The sequence below is a fragment of the Vulpes vulpes genome, chromosome 15 (assembly GCF_048418805.1).
Source record: "Vulpes vulpes isolate BD-2025 chromosome 15, VulVul3, whole genome shotgun sequence".
In the NCBI taxonomy this organism is placed as follows: Eukaryota; Metazoa; Chordata; class Mammalia; order Carnivora; family Canidae; genus Vulpes; species Vulpes vulpes.
In genome coordinates this window covers 18063839-18082616 of record NC_132794.1, presented here as the reverse complement: position 1 = coordinate 18082616, position 18778 = coordinate 18063839, and the positions used below count along the sequence as shown (strand labels likewise).

The 18778-nt window shown below is 43.6% G+C and overlaps 1 protein-coding gene across 7 annotated transcripts in view; it reads right to left on the bottom strand.

Moving 5' to 3' along the window:
* Nucleotides 1–5341: 5341 nt before the first annotated feature.
* APP (amyloid beta precursor protein) overlaps nucleotides 5342–18778 on the bottom strand; it is a 263371-nt gene continuing 249934 nt past the window's right edge. For all 7 annotated transcript variants that reach the window (XM_025995690.2, XM_025995686.2, XM_025995687.2 and 4 more), the window contains 3 exons: nucleotides 18661–18761; nucleotides 15792–15938; nucleotides 5342–6554 (listed from right to left, as the gene is read on the bottom strand). In XM_025995690.2, coding sequence (XP_025851475.1) covers nucleotides 6453–6554; nucleotides 15792–15938; nucleotides 18661–18761 — 350 coding nt within the window. In that variant the 3' untranslated portion in view covers nucleotides 5342–6452. The remainder of the gene's footprint in view (nucleotides 6555–15791; nucleotides 15939–18660; nucleotides 18762–18778) is intronic.

Genomic DNA, 18778 nt, shown 5'->3' with positions numbered 1-18778 from the left:
AGGAAATAGGTTACTAGATATGAAAAAAAAGCAAGTGAGGTAAATCCACGTGACTTAAAAATACCGAAAGTATATATGCAAAAGTATTGGCAATACTTCTGTCAGGATGGGGGTGGATTATGGGTGAATCCTTTTTCTTCCTACATTCTGGATTATCTACAATAGCATTTATAATCACCATGTATATTATTAAAACAAAAATAGGAATCTGGGCTTGAAACTCAGGGAGAAGATCTAGGTTTAAGCTTTGCACATGAGATATTATGAATATTTTCCATGTGGCTGAGGTTACTTAGAACAGTGTATAGTAGAGAAACCCTGAGGGTAGAGCCTTGAGACCACTAGCATCTGAAGCTGCAATTCTTTTGACCTCTCATGGTTTATATAATCACGGGAGGACGTACTGATTCAAAATGAAGAGTTGTGGGTCTCCAGGGATTATCTAAGGAGATCCAAGATGGGATCCAGGAAATTGCATTTTTTTTGGGCCAGGCTTCCAGGTAATTCTGATACAGGAGAATGAGAGAGGCATTGAGGAATACGGATCTGAAGACCAGAACTCCAAGGAGGACTCAGGTAGAAAGACGATTAGACAGTCATGGCCAGGAAACCAAAGGATTTTTGAGGCGATATCTGTGAAACAAGTTGAAAGCACATAGTGATACAACAAGAGGCTCTCCACGGGGTTGCATATAGGAATCACCTGGGGGAGCTTTGAAAACATACTAGCGTAGGGATTTCCCCATAATGGTGGTTAAATCTCCCTCTTCAGCATTACTAAGAAGAAAAGGAACTGCAACTTTCAAATTATCTGTAGGTAGAGGAAAAAAAAAAAAAAGAAAACAAGTTCCAACAGCATGCACATAGCTGGCCTGTGGCAGCCAGGACACACCAATGGATGGGTGCAGAAATGAGGGGGAAGGAGGTCTGCAAAGCCTGAGGGGAGCCAGGGACTTTGAGGGAGAAAAAAGACAAAATCACCCTCAAAAGAGAAAAATGAAATAATATATACAAAAATAATGAAGGCAGACGGGGAGTTGGTAGTGGAGATCCCTGGCTGCAAAGGGGAGGCTCTGCGAGTGGGGGGACCAGAGAGGGGGACTTGGAGAAGCCCACGGTTCTGTGGGAGGAGAGGGGGTGTTCTTGGGAGGCTGGCGGGGAAGGGAAAGAAGAAAGTGAGCAGCATGAAGAATCCTACAGAGAACAGGAGCAAGGCACACCTGGTGCGGCCTTCCAACGCCGCCCACGGGGAAACTGTGCAGAACAGAGCAGAACCCACAGAAGAACGTGCTCTTACCTAGGCACCTGCCCACCCCGTTACTGTAAATGGAAAAGCACAGATGTTTCTAGAGAGAACGACTGTGAAACATCCGAAGTTAGGAAGAAAAGCTCCTCGGCTGGGCAAGACTCCCCCACAAAAGCACCATGAAGCTGACAACGACTGCAACCAACACTGAATTGAACAGCCTCCAACGTGCATCTGGAAAATATCCGGAATCAGAAATAACAAAAGCTAAGGAGAGAAATCAAGACAAAAATCAGGAAGAAAGGCAACGAGAGCTGATAGAATTTAGGGAGGGATGGAGGAGAAAATCACAGGACTACATCTGTAATAAAGAGCAGGCTATGAGGGGCCCACAGGAGAATGGGTTCACGTAAAAACTTAATAAAGGGAACTGAGTAGAAGAAGGAAAACCAAGAGAATGAAAATGAGAAAATAAGTTTTATTTTTAAAGATTTTTAAAATTTATTCATGAGAAACAGAGAGAGAGAGAGAGAGAGAGAGAAGCAGGCTCCATGCAGGGAGCCCAACGGGGGACTCGATCCCGGGTCTCCAGGATCACGCCCTGGGCTGAAGGTGGCGCTAAACTACTGGGCCACCAGGGCTGCCCAAGAAAATAAGTTTTTTTTTTTTTTTAAAGATTTTATTTATTTATTCATGAAAGATACACACACACACACACACACACACACACACACACAGGCAGAGGGAAGCAGGCTCCATGCAGGGAGCCTGACTTGGGACTGGATACCGGGTCTCCAGGATCACGCCCTGGGCTGAAGGTGGCGCTAAACCACGCCACCAGGACTGCCCAAGAAAATAAGTTTTAAAATGGATCAGAATGGGGCACTTGGGTGGCTCAGTGGTTGAGCCTCTGCCTTTGGCTCAGGTGGTCATCCTGGGGTCCTGGGCATCAGGCTCCCCACAGGGAGCCTGCTTCTCCTCCTGCCTATGTCTCTGCTTCTCTCTGTGTCTTTCATTAATAAATAAATACAATCTTAAAAGAAAAGAAAATGAGAAAATAATTTTACAAAAAGGATCAGAATGAGGTGGAAAAGGAAATGAGCAAAAAGAGGCCGAAAGTGTGTACTCCTGGGTGTCGCTGACAAAGAAAATAATGGAACAGAGTACTTAAGACTGTAATCCAAGAAAAAGTTCCAGAAATAAAGAACTGAATCGACACACTGAAAGGGCCCCCAGGGGTTACCTAGGAAAACTGCATGAATAATCAACTCAGAAATATTCGACTTTAAAGATAAAGAAACAAAATTCTCAGAGCCTCTAGGTAAAAAATGAAAACACTTAACAAAAGCAAAGAGAAGTAGATTTCTCAACAATAATATATGAAGCAAGGCAATAGTGGAGCAGCATTTTCTAGACATTAAGGAAAGAGAAGCTGCCCTTTAAGTTTCAAGGTCATAGAAAAATCAGTTTTGAATGTGTCAGAAACTTTTGGATACTATCCACATACTCTCTTTCTTCTTCTTTTTTTTTTTTGAAATTTATTTATTTTTTAGTAATCTCTATACCCAACATGCGGCTGGAACTCACAACCCTGAGATTAAGAGTCTCATGCTCCTCTGACCCTAACAGGCGCCACACATGCTCTTGCTGAGGAATTCTAGTTTCTAACTGGAAGGTGGGCTTCATCCACCAAAAGATGTCTAGGGACAAAAAACCGATTGAGCATTTCACATATTCCACTATAGAGCTGAAACTAAAATAGGGTGGGGTCGGGGGTTGAAGAAAAATATATAAACACTTAGGTCTGAATAAATAGAACAAATGGGAGAAGGGAGAGAAAAGGGGGAAAGCAGGGAGAGACCATTCACTATTGTGTAGGTGGTAGGAAGGGGTCAAAGAATACCATTTGGAAAAGACAAACGATATGCTTGTAAAAGTTAAGGGAAAAGGGTGAACACTATGAAAATCATTAGTAAAAAAGTAACCACTAGAATGAAAATACAAAGCTTCCTATAAACTGCAAACACGCATGCACATATGCATGCACGCACACATGCACGTATGGGTTCACCAAGAGCCTCCTTCCCGGAGACACAGGATATATAATACACTCAGTAATTACAGCAGACGATAGAACTGAGAGCAAACAGAGCAGTCATATCATAAAACTAAATGGGCTTAACTTGCCTATTAAGCCAAAAAGACTTCCAAATTGGCTCCTATAGCAAAAACCAACTCTGTGCTGTGTACAAGTCATGCACTTAAAATGCAGCAGCTGAAAAAGCTAAAAATAAAGGGGATGAACAAAGATTTATCAGGCAAATGGACACAGTAAGACAGCAGGGTTTGCAATCCTGAGGGCAAAATAGATTTCAAGCCCAAAACAAAAGACAGGAACAGAAAATTCGGAAGCACAAAATGGCCCTTGGGAAGATCAAAGAATATTGAACTTTATTCATAGGAAGATAAATGCAAATGAAAACTATGTTGAGGTGCCATGTGTCACCTATCAGGTTGGCCATGCCGAACTCCTCTCAAATCTCACTGATTCCTGGGCTGGACAAATTAATTGCCTATTGATTAATCCCCAAACTATCTGGAGAATTATTTCAATGTAGCTCAACTTGAAAACCAAGATTAGAAAGCATGATCATTTTTCATAAATTCTACCTACAGATCTGTAAAATCTATTATATGCTTTAAAAATGTCCTCATTAGCTCTGAAATGATCACAGTTAAAACTTGCTGTTACTGGGGTTGAAGCTAGTCTGGGAGGAACATCCTAAACCTTTGAGCAAGTTCAGTCTCAATTTACCAGCGCCATGAGACAATGTACTGTCCTACTAGGACTAAACTATCCCCCACTGGCTGCCTTCTATCCCGGCAAAATGGAACTCCAGCTTATACCCAAAACTGTCATACGTACCGCACCTTCCCACAGCTGTCAGGTCTAAGCACGCTTAACAGGAGGGAGGAGGGAGAGATTTTGTTCTCATGAGAACAGGACACACAGATGAGTTTAATGCAGTCTGTTCATCGAGCATAGTGCATGATGAAACAACTGATTTTCTGTGTTTTAGGTTAAGAGGTCAAATCCAAAGCTGAAACGAGAAGGCTGGTGCGCATGTTCAAGGATCTCAAGCATAATACAGCAGAAACACCAGGTCAATGTGTTCTTAGAACTCTGAGGTAGCAACTGGATAGACTGCTCTGATTAAAAATCATACATAGGACACTGTGTTAAAATAGCTACAGGAGTCCCTAAGTGGGGGCAATTTAGCCCCCCAAGGGGCATGTGGAAACATCTGGAGACATTTTTGATGGCCACAACTGGGGAGGGCTCCCGGCATCTCATGGGTAGAGACCAGAAATGCTGCTAAACATCCTTCACTGCTCAGGACAGCGGCCCAGAACCAGGAAGGAATCCCTACAAAATGCCAGTTGTGTCACAGTTCAGGAAACCTGCTCTAGAGATAGCCATGAGCTTATCTTGCTTTTTTAGCTTCCCCAGAAGTTGTCTCTTCATCTCTTATTTGAGATGGTGATGGTCTGCCTGGATGTCTGTGCCTCCTCACAATTCTTGTGTTGAAAGTGTAATGCCCAACGTGATGGTCATGAGGAGGCGGGGCCTTTAGGAGGTGACTAAGGTCAGGAGGAGCCTTAAAAAGGGATTAGTGCCCTTGTACAATGTGAAAGCTGCGACCTGGAAGGTCCTCGAGAGACCATGCCGCCACCTTGACCGTGGACTTCCAATCTCCAGGACCATGAAAAGTAAATTTCTGTTATTTCTTGGCTTATCGGGTCTGTGTATCTTGATACAGCAGTCTGAACAGGTTAGGACAGGGGCAAGCTTGAGGACCAGGATGTGGTGGCAAAATACTTTGGACCAAGGTTAAAGCTGAATTAGGTCAATGAAGTACTTTACTAGCACTGGAAGATGCACGTTGGCCCCAATTTCCTACTCAGCCTTGCAGTTAAGATACAAAGGTGTGGATGTCCAGTGTCGATTATGTTAGAAGACCTCTCACCAGCCTTTAGAAGACTTCATGCTCAGCAGGTAGTTACCATGGAATCATTCACACCAGCACAACGGCGCTCCTCCAAGAATGTATTTATTTACATGAAAACACCGTTTTATACAAATTGAAGACAAATCTTAAAGGGTTTGCCTAGATAGGCTTTCCCCCATTCCCTGATTTTGCCCCTTTTACTTTCTTTCGCTGTCATAAATAAAACGTTTTAGGCTGGTTAAAAGAAGCTGAATCTGCCTCTTTTCTCCCCACTCCCAGATTACTTTGAATATTTAACGTCCCTACTTATCCCTTAAAGAAAACTCTTGCCCAGGGTGATTTTATTTAATTTATTTATGTAATACAGTGTAGAAAGCTATCATGGTCATAAGCAATGATTCTGTACAATCATCCTGCGGAAAATTTCTTGGGCGAATTCTTGGTAATTTGAGACCAGCAGAGCACTCCCTCCCCCCCACCCCTACCCCACCCGTAAAAGTGCTTACAATGAACAGGGATTCTTTATCAAAGATCCAAAGATACATGGACAAAAAAGTTTCAATTCTCAATGCCTAATGTGTGCACATAAAACAGGCACAAAGAAATAAATGTGTATCCTCGTAATTCCTCTATCACAAATATAGCAGAAGCAGCATTCTGTACAGTAAAATGCAATCATGGAAAAAAATTCTCTAGATCATTTGGAATACTTAAAAATGCTCTTTAACTTTAAAATGCATAGTGATCAGGAAAAGAATACTTAGGCAAGAGAAGCAGCTACACTCCCATGTTCACACGAAGCATCCCCCATCGATTCTTAAAGCATATTTCAAGTAGGAGTTTAATTGGGTCACAAGCCACAAGAATAATATACAACTGGCTAGGGGCTACGTGATAAATAATCAGGAGAGAATCTATTCATGCACTAGTTTGATACAGCTAAATTCTTTACAGTACACAAAACCCATTAATAATGTAGAGACCAAAATGTAAAGAGAGAGAATACATTACTGATTTGTATATTAATTCGAGTTCAGGCATCTACTTGTGTTACAGCACAGCTGTCGAAAGGCGATAATGAGTAAATAATAAAACAGAAGGGTTTGTTTCTTTCCACATTATTCTATAAATGAACACCGATGGGTAGTGAAGCAATGGTTTTGCTGTCCAACTCCGGAGGCTGCTGTGGCGGTGGTCTAGTTCTGCATCTGCTCGAAGAACTTGTAAGTTGGGTTTTCATAGCCATTCTGCTGCATCTTGGAGAGGTGGCGCTCCTCTGGGGTCACAGCAGCGTCAACCTGAGATGCAAGGGCGAGGACAAGTGAGTCAAAAAAAAAAAAAAAAGAAATATCCATCTTTTAAAAGTGCACACGTTGAACAGGTAAGGGATAAGGAGCGCAGGACTCTTCTTTCCCTCCCACTGCGCCGCCTCCCAGCAGGACGCCTGTGCCCTCCAGTTACAGGGATGCTCCATCTGGCCACCAGGGGGAGCCGGAAACCTTGTCGAGCTGGCTCTGCCCGCAAAGTGCTCGCTGGTAGCTTCCCTAAGCCTTAACAGTAACTGGATACATGTAGAGCAATATGTGGTTTTTTTTTTTTTTTCCTCCCTCTTGGCTCAAGAAATAACAAAAAGGCCACAGTGGAAAACTGTTTTACTTGAAAGAGTGGTGGTGAGCTGGAAAAAAAAAATCCAAGAGCATCATGGAGAGAGAGTCAGCAAAGTATACAGGCAAATAAATCTCGACAGCTGATTATCTTTTCCACACTCATTTTAATTTTCTCCCTGCTTTCACTAAACTTAATATGAATCTTTTAACGTAAATGATGATCTACATATATCAAAGAGGCCATGTGGCACAGGAATAAAAAGGAAATATATTCAAAGAATATACTGTTCTAGATTATGTGTGTATATATATATACACACACACGTATTTTTAAAAAATATTTTATTTATTTATTCATGAGAGACACAGAGACAGAGAGAAGCAGAGACACAGGCAGAAAGAAAGCAGGCTCCATGCAGGGAGCCCAACACGGGACTCGATCCCAGGTCTCTAGGATCATGTCCTGAGCTGAAGGCAGGCACTCAACCGCTGAGCCACCCAGGCATCCCATGTATTTTTTTTTTTTTTACTGAGTACTAAGACCGTAGAGTGTATGTCCAGCTGAAGATTTAAAAACAGATCCTCTGTGCTGATGTGTTCTATCTCTAGGTCAGGCCGACGGCTGTAAACGTGCCAGGTGCCTAGACAGAGCCCTGTGATGTGGGGAGTGTCACATCTAGTATCTAGGGTATTTACTGTACCACTCACACTGCACAGAAGAAACTGCTGAACTCTATGCTGAATGAATGAAAGCTGAGTTTTGTTATTTTTAACATTTCCTTTCTGCAAAGGCATTGGAAGATGAAGACAATCGACACAAATGTCATCAGAATGAAGCCTGTTTTCCACAGAGAAGTTAGGACGTACGGTACAGAAGATGGTTTTTCCCTCTCAAGGATACTGTATGTCTATGCTGCACATGATGAAACCGGGGTCCTCCCATCATTTCCAGAACACTGCTGGGTCATTCCCCCCGGATGAGTGCTGCAAGGTCACATTCAGCTCTTCATACAGCTTCCCCTGAGAGCCAGCCTGGCATGGTTCTGGACCCACACAGCTGTCTCTTTGATGCATCACCCCTGAACCCCATGAAGTAAAAACACCAGAGAACAGGTGTGTTGGAGCTAAGACACCAGGTCTGGGGATGGAGCCCGACAGGACTAGACCCCAGCTGGCTAATGAATAATTCAGACTGAAAGATTGGTACAATCACTGTGGAAAACAGTGTGGCGGTTCCTGAATAAAAGACACACAAAACTACCAGGGCATCCAGCAATTCCACTGCTGGGTATTTATCGGAAGGAAATGAAATCACGATCTCCAAAGGCTACCTGCAACCTCATGTTCACTGCAGCAGCATTTCCAACAGCCGCAGCACGGAAACCACCTACGCGTCCACCCACAGGTGAGCAGAGTATCATTCACTGGGATGTTATTCAGCCATGAAAAAAAGTTAATTTCTACCATTTGTGAATGGATGGGCCTGAGGGCATCATGCTCATTATGCTAAATGAAACAGGCCGGACAGAGAAAGACAAGTATTACATGATCTCACTTATATGTGGAATCTTGAAAAAAATCAAACTCTGATAGAGAACAGCCTGGTGGTTGCCAGAGGGGGCAGTGGTGAAGCGGTGGGGTGGGAGGGGGGCAGAAACGGTGAAGGTGGTCAGGAGACACAAACTTCTAATTATAAGGTAAAAAAGTTCTGGGGGTGTATGGACGGCACGGAGACTAGAAGTTAACGAAAATACTGTACTGCGTATTTGAAAGTTACTAAAAGAGTAGATCTTGGGGCGCCTGGTTGGCTCAGTCAGTGGAACATGTGAGTCTTGACTCCCGGGTGGTGAGTTCAAGCCCCATGTTGGGCGGGTGCCTACTTAAAAAAAAAAAAAAAAAGAGTAGATCTTAGAAGTTCTCATCACAAGGAAATAACTCTATGTGAGGTGGAAGGTGTCAACTACACTTACTGCGGTGATCGTTTCACAATACATACAGGTATCAAATCATCAGGTTGTGTACCTAAAATTACCGCAGTGCTCCGTGTCAGTTGCATTTCAGTAAAACTGGAATGATCTGGCTCCCCCGTGGTCACTCCGCCTCATGCGCAGGAGCTGGAATCACCACTTTCCAAAGCTAAGCCCAGGTCAGCCAGGAGAGGAGGATGTACAGCCCCCCACTAAGTGCAGGATTCTTAGGCTCCCATCCCCAGACCAATCCCACTCTGCAGCCTTGCCCAAGCCGCCTGCACCAAGCTGCTCCCAGTGCCAGGCAGGGGCACTTCCCCTTACGTTCTTTTTTTTTTTTTTTTTTAAGATTTTTATTTATTTATTCATGAAAGAGGGCGGGGGGGCAAAGACACAGGCAGAGGGAGAAGCAGGCTCCATGCAGGGAGCCTGACGTGGGACTTGATCCCAGGACCTCAGGATCACTCCCTGGACCAAAGGCAGGTGCTAAACCGCTGAGCCACCCAGGGATCCCCCTGGCACTTCCCCTTAGAACAAAGCTACTGATGAGCTGCTGCCAAGCAGTCCCCAGAGGACACTGCGCCAGCGGACACTTGGCACCATCGTCCTTACGGGGCTAATCACAGATGTTTTCCTATCCCCGCTCTTCCTCTGACCCGCTGTGTTGTCAACAAATGAGGTCACCGTCCTTTAATTGGCAGTTGTGTCATTAGCCACGGACCTGTAAGTTCAAACGCCATCACTAAAGATCAGCACCAATAATGCAAGATTTCATTCAACTCTCCCAACCTGCGCGCCAGGAAGCAGCCCGTTTGGGGCACGACGCCACGCTACCCTGGGCATCTTTTTGTTTCTGTGCCACCTTTTAACTGATATTTCAAATAGTGTCAAGATGGGGAGAAAAAAAAAAGGTCTTGCTGAGGAGATCCAGCACAAAGCTGCTCCGTTTGTGAGCACAAAGTGCTGCGTGACCGTCAGGGCGTTGTGCCTGCATGTCCCCCTGGAACCCCATCAACCCTCGCACTGGCTGTCAACTGTCATCTGCGTTCATCAAGGTCAGGGGAACACCCGGCAACTTAATGGTTTATCTCCTCTTCAAAGGCCAAAGCCAAATGCTTCACACAACCCTGCAGAAATGTGAGGCTGAGGCGGAAACCAGGCATCTAACTTTTCCTGTCCTCCTGGCCCTTTTCCACCTGCTAATCCTCATTATCTTTTGCTGCTGGGAGGGCAGCTCAAGCCTCACTGTTCCTGCAGTGGGGAGGCTTAGCCCTCAGACCTGAGGGCTCAGGAGCTGCAGGAGGAGGGATTATTTTTACAAAATGGTGCCCAAGGAGCTTGGGTTGTATCCCTTTATCCCGAGCCCTTTGAAAGCTCAAGGTGAAGCATTGAGTATTCACAACCATGGATAAACCTACCACTAGACAAAAGCATCAGGTAAGGGGGAGGCTTCCTCCCTAGCAGGGTGCAGGGATAGGTCCTTCATGGATAAGCTACTGCACTGGTGTGGGCCACTGTGCAAGGGCCGGGCCACTATGGTGCATGCAGGGCTCTGGCATGAACACCTTAATATCATTTCCTTTTGAGCAGAGCCAGGAGAAGTTGGAGCCAGTGATGCCTGTTCTGGAAGGAATGAGGGAAGAATGAATCCTCATCTGCCCACAGGAACAGTTCCAGGCAGGACCAGGCAGGAACATGGATCACTGGCTGAGGTGAAAACACACATGCACACACGCCCTCTGCACACACCCTGTGTCCCGAATTTCTGGATGAGATCTCATCCATAAGTGGTCCTGAGTCTTCATCAGGTTCTAGGTACTGTGCGCTGTGTCTTCACAGGAGACCCCAGGACCCTCCGCACGGCACTCCGGCTTGGCTCCAGCCTTTATTCCCCTCACTATATCCAGAGGAATTTACAGCTCAACTGTCAAGACTGCAGAGATGAAATTCTGAGTCTCCTTAGTTTCTAGTTCCTCTGAATCACATCGTCTCCTGGTGTGGGGGCGGTAAGCCCATGAATGCCACGTTTTAATATTCTTATGTGGAATAACTGGCAGGATGTGTGTTACTGGGTGTCTCTTTAGTGCACGACGCTGAGATAGGCTGAAGCATAGAGTCCTGGCCCCTAAAATATTCCACTTCAGGGCATCTAGGTGGTCAAGGAAAGGAGAAGAAGATAAACCACACCGACTTAATACGTGCTCACAAATGGATGAGAGTACGACCAACAAGGGAGCTCGTACAACGGGAAGGAAAACAAAGCAAACATTAACCAGGTGTTTGGGCTAGTTATTCACCCCACCTCTAACCCCCTGGGGTTGGGTTTTGTGTTCAGTCCTGTACATATTCTTTTTTTTTTTTTTTTTTTTTAAATTTTACTTACTTATTCATGAGACACACAGAGAGAGAGGCAGAGACACAGGCAGAGGGAGAAGCAGGCTCCCTGCGGGAAGCCCGATGCGGGACTCGATCCCAGGACTCCAGGATCACACCCTGAGCCGAAGTCAGACGCCCAACCACTGCGACACCCAGGTGCCCCTACATTCCTTTTTTTAAACTGTGATTCCCCCTCCTTATAAGTGGTTCACTTGTGTTTGCTGCCCACGGTCAGTGACCTTTCAGGCAGCCAATGGACTCCTCTGCTGTGCCTTCATCATCAGCGATCCCTGACACTGGCCTCTGACCTTCCAACATTTGCTGTTTGCTTCCAGCCATGAGAGATTCCAGGTCCAGCCACACTTTTCTGTACCCCCTGCTTCCCATTTAACCTGACCCTCCTGTCCAACTGTCCCACAACACCTATGTTAGTGGTTGCTAGGTGCCTCCATCCCTGCGGGTCAACTTCCCACCAGGAAGAAAGGACCCCTAAGGACGCATTTGTACAATGCTACCAGTATGACGGCCCATTCATCAGGGAAAGTCACATGCTACAACGCCGTGAAAAGCTAACTAGCAAGTCTCTTCTCATTTAGATCATTAACCTGATGGATGGGGAGTGAAGGATGGAAGATTCCTGATGTTCCAGTTATCAGACCTATGAATGGAAACATTTTTTAGTACTCTATAGTAAAGAGAATTTGTGCCACCCCCCCCCAATTTTTTATTACTGAGATATATTTGACATTTACCAATATGTAAATTAGGGTGTACAACACATTAACTTGATACATTTATACTTTGTAATACGCTTGTCAGGGTAGTGATAATTAGCACCTCTATCAGGTCAGAGAATTATCTGTTCTTAGGCTTTCTTTCTTTTTTTTTTTTTTTAAAGATTTTATTTATTCATGAGAGACACACAGAGAGAGGCAGAGACATAGAGGGAAAAGCTCCCCTCTGGGGAGCCTGAGGCGGGACTCATTCCCAGGACCCCTGGATTACGCTGAGCCGAAGGCAGATGCTCAACCACTGAGACACACAGGTGCCCTTGTTCTTAGGCTTTCTTATTAGTATTTGAAATAATAAAGTTCTAACCTCTTGGCAAGTTGATGATTATAATACAGTATTGGGGTCTATCTTTTGTGCACTAGCTCTCTGGGCCTCACTGACTGCTTGTTGCCAGCTTGTACCCTTAAACATCTGTCCTGTCCCCTCTTGGCCCCTTTTCAAAGGTGAGGTCTCCATTTAGGAAGCGGTGGAAAGAGCTATTGCACGTGTTGCTGAATATTCAGTGTTAATCAACATCAGTGTAGAAGAGTCCCATCTGCTACATAACAGAATCTGCTAGACTGCAGCCTTCCCAAGGGTGGGGACGGTGAACAGCACCTTGGAGGAAGTTCTGGTCCTGTGCCACCCTATGTGCTCAACACACAATTGCACAAAGCGATGCTTCCAGAAAGGAGAGAAAGGAAGGCCTGGAGAGGGAGAAGGGGGTGGTTTCCAGGCTCCCAACAACATCTGCACTTTCAAGAAGGAGGTGAGAAGAAACGAGGAAAAGAAACATAATACAAGGAGGGCATTCACTCTGGAGAAGTTTCTAGATGTTCTCAAGTAGTGAGTGGAGTGAGTATCAAGAGAAGAGCTGATAACCGTCCTCCCGACAATTCTGCTCCTTTCAGGATGCCTTCTGGCTTCAAAATGAAATTTTTTCTTTCTTTCTTTTTTTTTTTTTTCCTAGGAGCTGCATTAAAGTGTCAACTTATTCTCTGACAAGGCTTTAAAAGGTAACTAGTTCTCTTGCAGACAAGGGATACCATTTTCTACACTTTACAGCTGGCTCAGACCGGTGACTGAGAAGAAGGAGAGTGATCAGTGACTCTCAAAAGTGACTGTATGCCTGATTCAGCTGGGAATGTTTTCAACACTCAGGTTCTAAGCCCATTTGGGAACTGTCTCCTTAGGTCTGGGGTGGGACGTGGGGATGTGTCCTTTTAAAGAAGTAGCTGCTAAGTCTCACGCACAACCATGGCAGCGAGTCTACTAGAGAAACCTTGCTTTTCTGCCCAGCATCTCTGAGCTCTGTTACAGGCTCAAGTGTGTCCTCCCCAAATTCATGGTAAAGTCCTAACCCCCCTGTGCCTCACAATAGGACTATATTTGAAGACAGGGTCTTTAAAGTAGTAATTAAGGTTAAATGAGATCATTGGGGTAGACCCTAATCCAATAATACTGGTGTCTCTACAGGAAGAGATCAGGACACAGACATGCACAGAGAAAGGATGAGGTGAAGGCCCAAGTAGGCCACCTACAAGCCAAGGAAGGAGGCCTCAGAAGAAAAACCAAACCTACAGACTAATCAATCGCAGACCTGTAGCTTCTAGAATTGTGAGGAAATAAATTTCTGTTGTTTCAGCCACCCCGTTTGTGACGTTGCTGTGGCAGCTCTAGCAAACCAATATAGGCTCTTTGGACTTTGGCATCCCAAACAGGCACTTGAATTGATAAAAAGGAAGATGCCTCTTGGGAGGATTTGTCAGTCCAAGGCTATTAAAACCTACAATTACTGGTGACAGATGGTGGCTACACTTATTGTGCTGAGTGCCGTGTAATGTACAGAACTGTCAAATCACTTGGTTGCACACCTGAAACCAACGAACATTGTAGGTCAACTAAGCTTCAACTAAAAACAAACAACTCCCATAAAATATATTAAAGAAATGAAAGGGGCTTTTTAACTATTCAAGTATGAAAACATTTTTTTTTTTTGGCCCAAATATGCAATGGGAAAAAAATGTTTTGAGTGATTGAGAAGTAAACTGATGCTAACAATGATACATCTTTTTCAAAGGACACAAGCTCAGAAATAACGATTATAAGAGCAACACCCCAGAGTCGGTGATGCTGTCATTGCTTACTTGATGTGCTGACAGTCTAGGCTGTCAATCGTTCTGTTCTTTTACATCTTGCTGCCCCCAGCACGTCCACACCAGTACGGACAGGGAAAAGAAGACTCAAAACCAATTCCATCAGCAGATCCCATCAACAAGCAGCCTGGAGAATGTTAAGAGCTGAACGCAATGAGGTTTCTGGCTTTGCCATACATTTATTTAAACGTTTCCTGCCTTTCTCTGATCGAGAATGGTTTGGAGGACATTTCTTCCGGGGGGACAGCGGGTAGTGAGAAGTTTGACTCACTGGAAATATCTGGACTTTTCTCTGGCGGAAGACACATGGTTAGATATGGGACAATCTGTATCTGGACCTTGGCCCTACCTGGTTCAACAACAGGTGAGCAGCTGCCGGCTATTTTCTCATCTACCAAATGAAAAGATCAATTTGACTGATCACGGAGATCTCTTTCGATCTAGAAAATTCTAATACTTCTTAAGACATATTAACTCACTTTCTCTAAGAGTTTCCTAAAAAATCATAGGGGCGCCTGCTTCTCCCTTTGTTGTCCCCACCCCCAATGCTGCCCCACTGGTACTCTCTCAAATAAATCAGTAAGATCTTAAAAAAAAAAAAAATTACACATACTATGAGGATTACCCACCTACTCCCCAACACCAGAACTGCATTTTAAAATACATGAGGGGCGCCTGGCTGGCTCAGTCGGTGGGACATGCAACCCTTGATCACGGGATTGTGAGTTCGAGCCCCATGTTGGGTGGTGTTGCGATTACTTAAAATCTTAAAAAACATAAATGCCTAAGAAGAACTTATTTGTATATTTTGTATTTCAATATTTTGTGTCATGGGTTTAAGAAGTCACATTTGAACCTTGTAGCTATTCTATTTTGTTGGTGTAACTCATGACTTCCGTGCTGTACACACTCATTAGTCATATGCTGGCCTGTGTGGACAAAGTCTTGAATGTAATCATGTGGTAATGGTGACTGTCACTTGGTGAATCTTCTCTCCAGCTCCAGGGCAATTATACTAACCCCTGGAAACGAAGATATTTCAGGCAGAAATGCAGGTAACAGGCTGAACAGCTTGAACAACCCTGCAGGTTCTGCTCAACTACTATCATGTGATTTTCCAAGAAACTTTAAAAGGTAAGACTCTTCACTGAAAATGAGTATTAATTACTACTCCCTGGTTTTACTAAGAAGTCAGAAGTCACACTCTTTAAGACAAAAAATAAAATTAGGGAATGAATGCGCTTATGGTTTTTTTCTTTCTTTCTTTCTTTTTTTTTTTTGAAGCAGACTTCCAGCTTCCTTTTCATTTCTAACTTCTATTGTTATTTTTTTCTTTTCTTTTAAATGGTTGAGGGTAATCACAACATCTTTAAGCCAGGCATCTTCATTAGTTATTATTTTGACATTTTGATACAAGTTCTAAGATAAGCTGAAGGAGCAGCACACAATCCAATGCCTTGATTATAGCATTTTTAAGTCAGGATGAATGAAGACCAACACAAGAAAACAGCTGCCAAACTTGAGCACCATGCAGGAATCTTAATTTTTTTTTCAAAGAATAGCTACTTAGGGATGATTCTTAGTTTAATGCCAAGCAAAATCTCTCATGTAGTCTTTCTTGCCCTCTCGCTTGCAAACACACAGCCATAGTCACTTACCTCCACCACACCGTGATGAATGGACGTGTACTGCTTCTTCTTCAGCATCACCAAGGTGATGACAATCACTGTTGCTATGACAACACCGCCCACCATGAGTCCAATGATGGCACCTTTGTTTGAGCCCACATCTTCTGCAAAGAACACCTTGAAAACAAAACAAAACAAAACAAAAAAAGGTTTGCAATTGCACGAGAACAACTGGATGAGGAATGTGAAAAGTTTCAGTGTGGATCTTATGCAGTAAGTTTCAGCTGGCGGTCACTCCATTCTTTGGTGCATTACTTGGGGAAAAAAAAAAAACCCACACATTCCACCTACTAACAATGACACCTGCAGTCTACAGAATGCTTCCCCAGTTCTGGGAAGTCTGCTTTCCACCCCACTCCCTCATGTTCCTAGAAAGGCTAAACAGTAGCCAAAAGGAACCTGAAACCCTCTGACAGGTGGAACATTTGGTGAGAGGTGGAGTGGGGATCTACCAAAGGCTGTAAAGGCACGGACTGTGCTTTTGAAAAGAGGCCCACTGAGGTACCTGATGCATGACCACGCCACCTTAGGTGCAAACCCAGAGATGTCCTAATTTCCTGAGATGGACATTAATACATAGGATAAAGCATCTGAGACAAAGGAGTTCATCTGAAGAATACAGACATCTTGTTACCTACTTTTAGCCACGATCCTTCAAGAGGACAGTACTGAATGAACCTCCAGAAGTGTAATGCTTAAAAAAGAGTTTTTTTTTTAAAAAAAAAAAAAGAGTTTTTTCAAAGGGAAGAAGTAGTAGGCGACAAGATAAGAATTTTAATAGCCATACAGAACTCCGGCTTGCTTACACCTTTCTCCAGAAACCCAACTAAACCTGTTGTTTTACTCTTGCCCTTTGTTTGAATTGAACATAAACAATTTTGGAAACAATGTCAGAGATATTTGTTCAATCTGATAACTTGGCCGCACAGCATTCCTTCATATTGTTTATAAAAGCAAGTCACTATTTTTCAACTTTACATACTTAACTGGAATTATAAAAGCATGCTGTACTTTTTATAATCCTGTTATGTAAGGAGATGATCTTATGCCAGACCACCTGGCTTAACTACTACTAAACGTATACCACATTTATGTATAAATTAATAAAAACAGCTCCCTAAAGAAATTCTTTCAGTCTAATCTCAGCACAGTAAAATGACTGGATTTTCCACAGTGACAACGAACATCCTGGTGATCTGAAAAGGCAATATAAAATACAACAAATAGGGCCAATTTCTAAGAGTCTTACTCAGGGTGTATCTGCAGCAAAACGAGAAACTTTTCATAATTATTCCCCTTTCTCAACAAATATGCTAGCTCAACATATTTATAAAAAGCAAATCATTAATTAGCTAATGATAAAAATGTGAGGTAATCAGGAATAAATGCAAGTCTGGACATCTTCCTGTGTCTTTAAGAAAATACTGTAATTTTGTAATATTCATTGCACTAATTATAGTACATTATCTTATCAACTAGCTCAGTAGAGGGAGCTGATTCTCCTAATTGCTGCCCTGCCATTAGTCACTGTCGCATTATAGGAGTTAGCATAATTGTGGAGATGAGCTTTTATGACACAGGCTCCAGAAAACGCAAATCCGCATGTTAATCTTCAGCTCTGTGTCCCACCAGCCCCTAACTCTGGAACAGCTACCCCAGAGTTTTTTTTTAACCTCTTTGGCATTGGTCAGATCAAGGGTGCCCCTGATTTTATATTAACTGAGACCGGATTAACCTGCCAGTGAAAATCATGCTTCAAAAACCCGAAAGGTTCTTGTACAGAAAAGATTATGGGAGTTGAAATGCAAATCTGAATCACAGGCCAGTTTTGGATTTGCTCCAATCATTGAGAGTGAAAAGACACATGCACAATATTTCACAGACATTTCTTCTGCAATTTGCTACTTGGATTTAGAAATTATATTTATGAATATTGGAAAGATATTCTTTCCCTTGAAAAAGAGCATGAATGTTCCCCCCATCCCCACCCCCAGTGCATGATAAACATCTGACAGCAGGTACTTCTCAAGTATTATTATTGCTAAGAGAATTTATTACCATTTTTTGGTTGACTACTGAATATGCAGTAAAATTGTCTTCTTTATTAATTTAACCCACTTACTATGCTTACTGATAAGACGAAAGAAACCCTAGCATGATGCAGGATTTGATTTATCTGAAGCATCTGGTAAAAGATTTCATAGAACTACCGGAGCTGCCTGCAAAGGGGATGGGTGCTCTTTGATTTGTTCTGATTCTAACGTTTGGGGGAAAACACAGGGGGCAGGAGGAGATTCTGTCCAATAAGGAGGCTGCTGTCTTCCTTGTCCAAATCATTCAAAGAGCAACCCTACTGGGAACGTGGAGTCCTGCGCACCTCCTGCCTCCACCTACCTTGGTAGAAACCCAGAGATCCTACCCCCGTGGGAGAAACTAAAAACATGGGTGCTGGGGAAAGAACTCAGGAAGGAAGGGAAGAGGGAGAGACGAAGGGGCACAGGGAGACAGTTATAAATGCCAACTCCAAATCCACCTCTTAGAAGCCTGACTTCCTAGAAAATAGCGTGGAAGTTAATTAGAGCGGATATTATAATATAAATTAATTCTACTCTGAGCCCTGGGTGGGCTTTGCTGCCTTCCAGACATAAAGAACTATTCTATAAGGACCCCCCCTTTTTCTTTTCTGTGTTTCCATGATGAACCCTATAATAGGCAAAAGTGTTTTATTCTTGTTTTTATCTTTTCCTTCACTGGATTTCTGGCACAGCGTGAACAAGCGTTAACAGGTCATCTGGCAAGGCAAGCAGAGTGGCAGGAAGAGGTGAACTACTTTACGTACCAATTTTTGATGATGAACTTCATATCCTGAGTCATGTCGGAACTCGGCATCCATCTTCACCTCGGAGATCTCTTCCGTCTTGATATTTGTCAAGCCTGAACCTGCATTAATCCATAAG